The sequence below is a fragment of the Boleophthalmus pectinirostris genome, unplaced genomic scaffold (genome assembly GCF_026225935.1).
Source record: "Boleophthalmus pectinirostris isolate CB_2022bp ecotype Guang Dong unplaced genomic scaffold, ASM2622593v1 HiC_scaffold_21, whole genome shotgun sequence".
NCBI classification, from domain to species: domain Eukaryota; kingdom Metazoa; phylum Chordata; class Actinopteri; order Gobiiformes; family Gobiidae; genus Boleophthalmus; species Boleophthalmus pectinirostris.
The window spans coordinates 33,911,000-33,923,619 of NW_026571175.1; the positions used below are offsets into that span (position 1 = coordinate 33,911,000).

Consider the following 12,620-nt stretch of genomic DNA (forward strand, 5'->3'; position numbering starts at 1 on the left):
CATCTATCGGCTCAGGCTTTTTGCCATTCACATCATTTTTTTTAATAGCCTACAAAGTGTTGCTCCATGTTTTTGCCAGCCTCAAACTGTAAAAACTAAGCAGTCCTCCTGGTCACTCCCTCATTAAGCCACCATAGTTTGCTGATTTGCCTGTTCTGAGAGTCAGAGCTACAATGTAGGACGGGCCTGTGGGTCTGTTTACATGAAAACCACGCCTTCCTTACACACTATTAAAAACACTGCCGCTCAGTTACTCGGTGTCAGTCAATGACACAGAGAGACAATGGCACAACAAGGAGTCCGGATTGATCAGGACAAATATTCCTGTTCCATCTGTTCAGAACCACTGAAGGAACCAGTGACCATTCCCTGTGGACACACGTACTGCCAGATCTGTATTGTGAAACACTGGGATTATGAGAAAATGACGACTAAACAGCTGTCTGTAAGCTGTCCAATGTGTAGGAGAACCTTCTCTCGCAGACCTACCCTGAAGAGGAACACGGTGCTGGCAGATTTAGTGGAAGAACTAAAGAAGACTAAGGATGTGGCCAGTGGGATGGACACTTTAACAAAACAAACAGTTTCCAAATTTCCTGTAGCAGATTCCCATGACCAACCGCCAAAGAAGCAAAGGCTCCTAGACTCACGTGGGAGTAAACAGGATAATATGTGTTCTCAGCACAATGAGGAAAAGAAGATCTTCTGCCGGACAGAGCAGCAGTTCATCTGTTACCTCTGCCTCCTGAGCAAACATAAAGGCCATGACGCAGTGTCTGTAGAGGAAGAGATGAGACACAGGAGAAAGCAGATGGAGGCTGAGCGGCAGAGAACAGACCGTGTTATTCAGGGGATCGAGAAGGACATAGTTCTGCTCCATCAAAAGCTACAAGACCTGGACAAGACAGCTGATCAACTGGTGAGTGAAAATGAGAAAATGTCTTCTGAAGTGATGGCGCTCATTAAAAACATGAGTTCAGAGTTGACAGACAAAATAAGACGACAACAATTCTCTGAGAGCTTAAAGATTCAGGAATTATTGATGTTGAAAGAGAGGGATAAAGATGTCCAGAAGAAGAGGCTGGAAAGCATCAATCGGTTAAAGCTCTTGCATACAGACAGTTACAAAAAGTTTCTGGAGAAATGTCCCACCTCTTCTAAATGTGGTGAGTTGTCTAGCAGAATCAATCTGCCAATTTTACATGACTTTCAAAATGTAACAAAAGTTCTGTCACAAGAAATACATAAGCTTAATGACACATGGGCTCAAGTATTCACACCTTTGGGACAAAAGATGGTTCTTGGGAACCCACAATGTCCAAAAACAAATGAGGAATTCTGTAATTATTCAGTTCTACTTATGTTAGATCCAGACACAGTCAATGAGAACCTGACACTGTCTGAAAACAAGACAAAAGTCACCTGTGTAAAAGAGGCACAGCCATACCCGCCTTTTCTGGACCGATTCCGAAGCAAAGCTCAAGTTCTGACCGCTGATCCTCTTCCTGACCGCTGCTACTGGGAGGTGGAATGGAGTGGACTGGGGGTTTCTGTTGGAGTGGCGTACAATGACATTAAGAGAGATGGACCAGACAGTGGCTTTGGGAACAATGACAAGTCTTGGGTGCTTGACTGTTCCACCACAGAGGGCTACGTCTACAGACGCAGACAAGGCAGAAGAACCCTGTTTGTCTGTGAGTCCAGCAGAGTGGGAGTGTTCCTGGATCACAAAGCAGGCACTCTGTGTTTTTACCAAGTCTCTCAGACCAATAAACTCATCCATAAAGTCCAGACCAGATTCACCCAGCCGCTCTACGCTGGACTGGGGGTTTATTACTATGGGGCAACAGCTGAAATGTGTGTCAAAGAGAGAAGCATCAACCCAGAGCCACCAGACACAGCTAAATACAACCCCCTGTGCCAGGCTTTATTTATCAATCCAGGCACTTAACGGCGAGTATAAACTGGTCTGATTTATTTAAAGACTTGTGGGAGTCAGGGCCACAGTGTCTCAGGTAAAGAGTCTAGAATACACCTGCTTTGAAAACAACAAATACATTTTATTATGTTATCTTCTTGTTTTAAATCACTGCTGGCTGGACTTTAACTCAAGTTGATTTTTTTTATAGTTACATCCTTGTTTTATTGTTGTTATAGTTTAACTTGTGTATTGTCATATTCCATTTTTATCCATCTTGCTAAGCACTTTGGGGCTGTACTGTCTGTTTTTAAATGTGCTGTAAACGTAAACCTGACCTGGCTGCCCCTATTGTTCAAGCCTTAAACAAAAAGAACAACAGGAGTAGCCAGGTTGGGCCCAGAGATGTGAAAACACTCATGATGGGCCTGAATGATTCTGCTAATATGACCCCACACTCAGATGAATAGGCTGAGCTAACAAACAGAAACTGTAAACAAGTAGGGTGTTATTTTCAGTGTAGTTAACTCCTCCATTCTGGCAGATATAAGGCAGTGTCCACCAGCGTCTGACCAGAACTGAAGAAGCAGCTTGGATAATCTGCCAAAAGTTTGACCTAAATAAATGTTAATTTCTCCTTTGCTTTGCCTGAAAGGTTTCCAAAACGGCATTAAACTCATCTGTGTGGTCAATTACAAGTGTTTTACTGCTCAAAAATACATGCGTTCCTACAATGAGTGAGTTTACCTCTCCACAGATCTGACCTGTAACTTGGCCTGGAGACATTGTGAGCTTGTCTCCATGCAAATAGATACATTTACGGATACAATACATTGACAAAACAGACAGCACCAGTTAAAACCTTCATTTGTATTTCCTCCCTAGATTTGCATATTTATTCAAAACATCTGTGACAGACGTTAATGTTATCTAGGTAAATCTAGGTTAGATGTTGTAAATTTGGCCCAGATAACTTAGTTCTGTATCTGTTTATTTCAGTTCAGGCAATCTTAGGCAGCTCAGGGGTCCTTGGGGGGACAATAGTAACACTGTTCCTGCTACAGACTGTTACTTCAGCATATTTACCTACCATGGATCTATAATAAAAACTGGATAAGGCATTCAGAGACCGACTAGTGGCCGCTCCAGGTACTGCAGCTCCTGGGAGCTTGGGCCCAGAAAGAATTTTCCCATAGAAGCACAATGCATTTTTGGGAACTGCCCGTGTTCAGCGGACAGGGCATCGAAAACTTTCACAATTGTCCAGTTTTGTAGGGATTCTTTCCTATTTTCACAACATAAACTTTAAAAAAATGTTTAAATCCTCAAAGTGCCTAAAAGTTATCTTTGTGAGACTTAATGTGCGTTCACACCAGAGCATCAAAAAACCTCCTAGACGCCTCTATTTGGACGCCTTTGCATTTGAGTTTAGATGCCCCGACGCACAGGGGAAAATACAGGAGAAAAATACTTGACGCACGTCCTTTGCTCTGGAAACAAGTGCCCGGTCCCGGATAGATATAAATTATATATATATATATATATATATATATATATATAAAAAAAAAAAAAAAAAATGTGTTTCTCACCTTCCACGGTGGTAGGTCTCTATATATATATATATATATATATCTATATATATATATATATATATATATATATATATTTATATATTTTATATTTATATACATATATTTATACTCCGCTCATGACACTGATTCAGTCCTGGTCTAGTCACGCCGTGCATGTTCACTTAAAACTATACAACGCCATTTTGGTTTCACCTTCAGACTTTACCACAGTTCTATGTTATCTGCTTATCTACGTCTGCGTTTGTGATAGAGGTGGGTTTGGAAATAAGTTTGTTTATGTAATCGTTCTTTAATTGTTGTGTAAATGTTCTGAAGCTAATTTACTTTATTAACTTTATTATTTTACATATTTTGGATGATTGTCGATGTTTAAAATGTTTAACTGTTATTCATAAGCTGATTTATGTGTGTGTCATTTCAGTTCGTGATATGATTCAAATGTTGTTATAGATTACCAGATGAAAGGACATTAAAGCTCCACAAAACTATTCCTGTGTCCGTCTTTACTCTCTGATCGAAGAATTGTTTTGATTGATCCTCAAACTTTGTGCACAGTTTGTTGGTGGGAAGCCATTTTACTAAAACTAACCAGAATTTTATTTTTTACTCATAGACAAACATTATTGATTAATAAGTTAAATTATTTGGACAAAGTAGATCACACATCACAATAGATATAATAACAAAAATACGAAAAAAGTGTAATAATACATTTAAAATAATGATGTATATGTACAAGTAAAAATAAAAAATATAGTCATACAAATATATCTTAGTTATATACAAGAGGTTGCGCAAAATGTGTGAAGCATTGTTTTGCATTATGCTTTAGTTTATTATTTTGTTTGTAGTAATGTTTCTTTTACTTTATACTAATTTTTTTGATACTGCAATGGCTTATAATAAATCAATAATAAATTCATAGAAAATATACATTTCCCAGGGCAACAGGTGCAGACCAAACTTGCTATGGTCCCAGGAATAGCTGGGTAACAAATAAAGTTAATTTTTGTGACTATTTCTGATTTCAAATGATAATTATGAGCCTTTGCCTCCTGACATGAAATAGTAACATTTGTGCCCTTGTTCCTTTTTTATTTGACAAATCTCATCCAAATTTATACCCCCGTGTGCGCTCTGAGGTCCGAGGTCCGAGGTCCAGCTCCAGGGGGGACAGGACCTTCTCTGTGGTCGGCCTCAAACTCTGGAACATTCTGCCCCTCACGTCTGAACAAGCCCCCACAGTGGAGAGCTTTAAGTCTCGTCTTAAGACCCACTTTTATTCTCAGGAGCACAATGCATTTTTTGGGAACCTGCCCGTGTTCAGCTGACAGAGCATCGACGACTTTCACAATGGTCGGATTTTGTAGGGATTCTTTTCTATTTTCACAACATAAACTTTTTGAAAATGTTTAAATCCTCAAAGTGCCTAAAAGTTATGTTTGTAAGACTTAATGTGCGTTCACACCAGAGCGTCAAAAAAAACGCCCTAGACGTCTCTATTTGGACGCCTTTGCATTTGAGTTTAGACGCCCCGACGCGCATCTTGGACACCGTGGACGAACAGGAGAAAAATACTTGACGCGCGTCCGTTGCCCTGGAAACAAGTGCCCGGTCCCGGTCTTTTCCCCAAACAATGGCAGACCAGACTGAGAGAGAGTTGTTTTTGTGTTTTTATGACATAAAACCATCAGCGTAGGCGATCGGGTCGATGACTACAGCGTAAATATATGTACACTCTGCTACTGGCACTGGTCCAGTCCCTGTTTAGTCCCTGTCTAGTCCCGGTCTAGTTCCGGTCTAGTCCCGGTCTAGTCCCTGTTTAGTCCCAGTCTAATTCCGATCTAGTTCCAGTCTAGTCCCGGTCTAGTCCCGGTCTAGTCCCTGTTTAATCCCGGTCTAGTTCCGGTCTAGTTCCGGTCTAGTCCCGGTTTAGTCCCTGTTTAGTCCCGGTCTAGACCTTCTTTAGTCCCGGTCTAGTCCTTGTTTAGTCCCGGTCTAGTCCCGGTCTAGTCCCTGTTTAGTCCCTGTTTAGTCCCGATTTAGTCCCTGTTTAGTCCCGGTCTAGTCCCGATTTAGTCCCTGTTTAGTCCCGGTCTAGTCCCTGTTTAGTCCCGGTCTAGTCCCGATTTTAGTCCCTGTTTAGTCCCGGTCTAGTCCCGATTTAGTCCCTGTTTAGTCCCGGTCTAGTCCCTGTTTAGTCCCGGTCTAGTCCTTGTTTAGTCCCAGTCTAGTCCCTGTTTAGTCCCTGTTTAGTCCCGGTCTAGTCCCGATTTAGTCCCTGTTTAGTCCCGGTCTAGTCCTTGTTTAGTCCCGGTCTAGTCCTTGTTTAGTCCCGGTCTAGTCCTTGTTTAGTCCCGGTCTAGTCCTTGTTTAGTCCCGGTCTAGTCCTTGTTTAGTCCCGGTCTAGTCCTTGTTTAGTCCCGGTCTAGTCCTTGTTTAGTCCCGGTCTAGTCCTTGTTTAGTCCCGGTTTAGTCCCGGTCTAGTCCCGGTCTAGTGGGTGTAGAGTCTCATCTTAAGACCCACTTTTATTCTCAGGCGTGAGTTGTGTGGTCCTCTGTGTCTTTTATTTATTTTATTTATTTCTAATGTATTTTGCTGGTTTTATTTATTTATTTATTTATTGCTATTCTATGATTTTGCTCTTATTTTATTTTTCTGGTTTTATTATTTTAAGTCCTAGTATGATTATTTTAGTAGTTTATTTTATCATTTTATTATTGCTGTTATTATTGTGTATTCGTGCAGCACTTTGGAAACTGTTTGTGAAATAAAGTGGACTGGATTAAATTGAAACAAACATTCTTCCTTGTGGAGCTTTGTCCTGGAGGCGTGTTACATGTCGTGTTATCACATTGGATTTAAACTCGGCAGACCTTTAACTTGGACAAAAAAAGGAGTTGGAGAGCTGGTGAGTTACATCATTTGAGTAGCTGTAGTTCCAAAAAGCAGTACTACAATGACCACTAAAATAAATAAAAAACAGTGAAGCCAAAATCGTGAAATGGTTGCACTACTCATTTATTACAAACTATGTCAAAATCTCATCTTGTGGACCTCATCTCGTGGTGTGTCTCATCTCGTCCCACTTCTACACGCCCCTTAGTTTTATTTTATTTTCTGTACGGACTTTATAATCGTTTTGTGAACCGCGCTGACTGTGCGTGTCTGTTTTTTCAGTTATCTGTACTCTATCTATCCTCTCTCATCTTAAGTAAACAAACTTCTGTGATGACGGCTTGAGCAAAATGTGGACAGATGAGGAGCTACAGGTAAAGACACGTTAGACAGGTCTGGTCTGACATGACAAAGGCTACGTTCAGACTGCAGGGCTTAACGCTCCATTCAGATTTTTTTGTGAAATCCGTTGTTTTTGCGAGGTTCGTTCACATTTCCAATTAAATGTGACTTGTATGTGACTCCAGTGTGAACATTAAACGTCCCAAAAGTGTCCCACATGTGACACTGGAGACACGACGACGTCAACCGCAGCGAGCGTCTCTGTGTTTACGGAAGTTGTCCAAACATGGACGCAGCATCGAGCACCTGGAGATTTTAAAGTTCCTCTCGTACCGGAGCCAGAACATGAACAACTTACTTGTTTTAAGGAGGAGATTGAGAAGGAGAAGGACGAGGTTTTTGGTCGTGGTGTTTTGTGGGGCAGCGGCAGCGACGTCCGTTGAAAGGAACGTGTGGATGTGGAGACGGAGCCAAGAGTGGTGAGTGGTGATGTGCTTCACTTCAGTGACACAGAGTTCATTAACAATTGTCGCCTACTTCAGCGCAGAATAGTGACGTTTGTGTCTTGTTGATAACGTGTAGGTGGATGAATGCACTTTGGCCGTTCAGACTGAAGTCACATGTCAAAAGATCAGATATGTATCAGTTTCAGGAGCACATATCCAAGTGTCCTGGGTCACATTTGAAAAAAATCAGATCTGTGTCGTTCAGACTGTCATTAAAAGACCAGATACAGGAACATAGGGGCCAAAAAATCGGATTTGACTTCAGGCTGCAGTCTGAATGTAGCCAAAGAGAAGCTGTAGATTCATTAGCGCAATAATCTGAGTCGCACTTACAGCACTGGCTCTTGTGGCTCATGTCGGTCCAGGTCCCGTTGGGCAGACACTTCCTGACCTTTGGCCCCACGATGACCCGGTTTCCTCTGCAGATGTACTCGATCTCATAGTCGACGGGCAGCACCTGCACACTGCGGATCTGGACACAACACAGAGCCAAGACCACAGAGTGAATAATGCACCACTGTAGGTTTTAGTATTGAGCTGATCAGATAGTTTACACTTCAAATAACATGAGTCTGTTATTTATACAGAATAAACCACAAAAGTTATAAAACAAGATAAAGTACAAATAACATAAATGTGTAAGTATATTAGGGCTGACTCACTAATGAATACTAGTTGTTCACTTGGTAAATGGTCACAGTTTTTCTATAGCGCTTTTCCACCTTCAAGACACTCAAAGCACTTTACAACAAGGAACCACTCACCACATTCACACACACATTCACACACCAGTGTACGCAGACACTGTGGGCAAGGTGGGTTAAGTGTCTTGCCCAAGGACACAACGGCAGCATTCATCTGTGGGAGCTGGAATCACACCAGCCAACCTGTGGGTCAGTGGATCCGACCGCTCAACCAATGATGTTTATGTCAAGAGTAGAGGTGTGCAAAAATATCGAAATATCGATATATCGTATCGTTTAATACGATGATACAGTATCGATATCGGGGACTGCTGTATTGATATATCGCCAAAGAGTATTTTTGGGTATATTTTACTGCATTACTTTGTTACAACACTACAGTTTTGTTGCTTGTTTAGTGGAAGGAAACTCATTTATGCAACACATTTGACATTTTCACTGTTTTGATGATTAAAATGTTTGTGTTTCATATGAACTTTGCACAAGAAGTGGTTTAACAAAGACTTTTAGTATCACAGACATGATTTAGCCTTTATTTTTATTGAACTGTATCGAATCAATTTGAAATATATCGTATCGAACCGAAAGCTCACTGTATTGAGATATGTATCGTATCGGCAACTTCTTAATGATACCCAGCCCTAGTCAAGAGTGGGATTTGAACCGCCAACCTTGAGATCAGTGGACAAACACTCTACCAATTGAGCTACTGCTGCCCACTTGTCAATAATAGGCTCTATTCACACTTACTTCACAAACCAGAAAGACGTTTGGAAAGACTACGGCGGGCTCTGTTCGCGGTATTGTAGAGTTCCGTTATGTTCGGCTCATCAACAATTACAACCACACCTCAGTTTTCATAATTTCCCCATTGACGCACAACTCCGAGCGCACTGGGCACGTGTGATTAGAAGAAACGAGGCGCCAAATTCAAGATGATTCCAAACAGCACATACGTCTGCAGTCTTCATTTTACCACTGATCACATTTACTTCAGTGGGTTTAATTAAAGTCGATCAGTGTCGGGAACTACACCAGGAGTTGTCATCGCATGTTTCCAAACGTCTTCATGGTTTGTGACATACGTGTGAATACAGCCTATTTATTTTTCAACTAGTCAGATGTAGGGATGGGCATGATTAGTCAATTAATCGATAATTGATCATTAAGAATTTCATCGATAACGTTCATTTTAATCAACAAACCGAATGTAGGTTGCTGTGTGTAGCGTGAACAAACAGGGGTCTGTACATGTGTCTCTGCATCAGAAGAAGCGAGACACAAACAGTTGGTCAGTCTGCAATGTACCGATGCACAAATACGTATTTATAGATGACTTGTACAAGAAATTTTACGCTTTCTGTTGTGTTCGGGACAAGTGTGAGTCCATGTGCACAGTGTATAAAGCAGCACATATGTTTCTGTGTCCAGTGGGAAAAAGTTTTTCCAGGTGAGAGTCGCTCAATGTGGATGACGAGTCCCCCCCCCTCCCCCCGTACGGTGTCCTGGTTTTGACACAAACGCAAATCTGGTCACACTAACCTGTATTCACCTGAGTCATGTCTTTTAATCCAACAGAAGTTGAACCACACCAGCGACACACAAGAGCTGTAGTTTTATCTTCTCTTAGTTTATACAAATTAGCGATGCGCGGTTTTAAGTTTTGTTTCTGTGAGAGTTGAACAAAACTGAATTAAACACATTATAATGTCAAACGGGCTGATGTGGCTCTAGAGTCGTTACGGTTTATATGTCATAAAGTTGAATTTATTCATGCAGATTAGTAGTGCAAATAGTAATAATAACGATCATTTTAATATAAAAACGTTAATGATTAATCGATAATCGATCGTTAATTCTTCCGACGATCGATTAAGAAAATTTCATCAAATTCCCATCCCTAGTCAGATGATTATTTGTATTCAAACTACAGAGTGGCCAGTGGCTCCTTAAAATGCAGAGGGTGTAACTCTTATGGAGAGCTGAATGTTTTTGTTGCTTTAATAAAAGCGACGCTCACAGTCTATAATGAAGCTATGTCGCCGCCTCATTAGTCGGTATGTAAAAAGTTAGCCTGGTTTGAAATACTTGCCCTATTTTCCGGGCTATTAGACGCGCTCTTAAGTTTCCAAACGCATCAAAAAATGACCGCACGCCCCACAATCCAGAGCGCCCCATACACGAATTCCACTCGGGTGTCCCAGCACGACTTCAGTAAACTACAAAGCCACAAACACACACGGAGCAGACAGCGACCGCACAGCGAAAAACACCCACAGACACACTCATCACTCCACGCCGACGAGGAACGGAACGGAGGAACGAACCGAAAAAAGCGAGTGCAATGTGCCGCTTCTAGACACGACTGAACAACTGAGTCACTGTGAACACGCCGACAATCCGTTGGTCCCAGACAGCACCCTCCCTACACGCCACAACTGAACAAAGCCCAGAGTCACCGTGAACGAACAAACAAACAAAACCACTCACCCATCACACTGTTGTGTTTCATTTAAAGTCTAGTGCGGATTATTTGTGAAAAAAGTTAGAAAATAGACCATTTAATGACAGTGCGTCTTATAATCCAGAGCGCCTAATAGCCCAGAAAATACAGTAAATAGAAGATGATAGACTTGAATTGAAGATGTTCACTGTTGTCAGATGAAGCGTATGTTGGATCAGGTTGTGGGTTCTGCTCTGTGCTCACCTGCTCCTGGGTCAGGCCTCTGTAGCGGATGCCTCCTTCTCTGGGTGGACGGATGATGGCACAGCCTGAAACGAGAGATACACAGTCACTAAAACCCATAACCTGACACAGAGAGGACTGTTCAAGTGTATAATGAATAATTATGTTAATGAATCATGATCAAACTGAGCATTACAATGGATGAGCACCATGTGTTTTCCTGTGTAGGGATCAGGAGATGATAAAAGCTGCATATAACACAGGCGTCTAATGCAAAAACACCTTGTCAGTCTAATCCAGGAGTGTCAATCTCTAAATCACAGAGGCCAAAATTAAAAACTGGGACTAAATCGCTGGCCAAACTAAATATTTATTGAAAAATTTCTTCAACATCTACATGTTTTGTCTTCTTTCAAGATAGAGTATCTCCAGGTTTGAGTTTCGCAAATTTAAGACTTTTTAAAACCACTTAAATGAAAATTAAGACCAACATCGCACCCATTATGCGAGCGAAAAACACCAAATCCAATTCTAATAATGACCAACCATCTACAGTACTTTATCTAAAATCTAAGAGCCACTGTGGATTAAACCAACACATCACCATGATCCATCCAACGTCTTCCTCCACTTTACTGATGGTTTTACTCATTGCCGCTGGCGCCATAAACCAAAGTATTATTGTTGTTTTTTTGTCCTCCCTCCGTTTAACTTTGCACTGCAGCCCGGTTGAGTTTTCCAAAAAAAAACAGAACGAAATTTAAGACCTTGTGAAAAAAGACTTAGACAATGTCATTTAAGACCTTTTTAAGACCCTGCAGCTGTCCTGTATGTAATTTTAAACCTTTTCTTATTAAAATAAAAGTTTAATAATAGTTTTGCGTAAACATTGAACCCAGATAAAGCATAATATAAAATAATAACACTTTAAAAAACAAATAGTCTCTATAGCCACCTATAGAAAGTGGGCCAGCTCTAATACACACACACACAAAAAAACAAAACAAAAAAAAACAGTAAATGTAAATGAAAGTTGATGAAATTGGGTCTTAAATGTAGTGACGTGTCCCATGGAACTTTTATATTACGTTTTTAAATCATTTCCAAATTTATTCAGTGAAAACAAACTAGTTAATCTGTGTGCATAAAGGGTTTAAATGATGTTCTGGACTCTAAACTAATTGAGTAAATTAAAAAATAATAATTAATAATAATAAAAAAAAAAAACATCTCCGCGTGTGAACAGCGGCGTGACTCCGTTAGCTTCGCCGGCGCTAATTAGCATGAATAAATTATCATTCCTCCGCAGCATATTTGAGTTGTATTGTTGTCAGAAGCTCACATATTTCACATTTCAGCACAAAGCGCACTTCATGACAGTGAGATTATTTTAACAGATTCATGCACAGAACTCACAGATACACGGCGCTGTTTCTCCCTCCACGGCGCTACCTTAAAGCGAAAAGCAACAAACGCGGCTACTTCCTGTTACCGAAAAGTTTATATTTATATAAAAATTTTTTTTTTTTTAATCAACGTTTTTGTTCTTACATGCCTGCCACAAGTCAATTTCCTTTTTTTTTTTTTTTTTTTTTTTTAATACCAAATTTAAGTAAACATATAACAGTTCATTGTTTTGAATTTCACTTAAGACCGAGAAGTTACTTTCTGTTACCGAAACTTTTATATTTATTTTTATTTATTTTATTTTATTTTTTTATTTTATCAACGTTTTTGTTCTTACATGCCTGCCACAAGTCAATTTCCTTTTTTTTTTTAAATACCGAATTTAAGTAAAGAAATAACAGTTCGTTTTTTGGAATTTCAATTAAGAACGAAAATCTATAAAATGGAAAAAAAAACAGGTTATTTCATTAATCCGTTTTAGTGTCAAACCAAAAAATAAAAATAAATAAAAATTTCGACCTCTTTCCAATATTTAATTTAAAGTTTATATCAAATAACACCAGTTA

At 40.2% G+C, this 12,620-nt stretch overlaps 1 protein-coding gene across 1 annotated transcript in view; it reads right to left on the minus strand.

The window, feature by feature from the left end:
• Nucleotides 1–12,084, minus strand: part of gabbr1b (gamma-aminobutyric acid (GABA) B receptor, 1b) — a 654,324-nt gene extending 642,240 nt beyond the window's left edge. Inside the window, exons 1-3 of the mRNA XM_055157144.1 lie at nt 12,064–12,084; nt 10,669–10,733; nt 7,591–7,729 (exon numbers count right to left, since the gene is read on the minus strand). Of these exons, the coding sequence (XP_055013119.1) occupies nt 7,591–7,612 (22 nt within the window). The 5' untranslated portion in view covers nt 7,613–7,729; nt 10,669–10,733; nt 12,064–12,084. The remainder of the gene's footprint in view (nt 1–7,590; nt 7,730–10,668; nt 10,734–12,063) is intronic.
• Between the last annotated feature and the right edge of the window lie 536 nt (nt 12,085–12,620).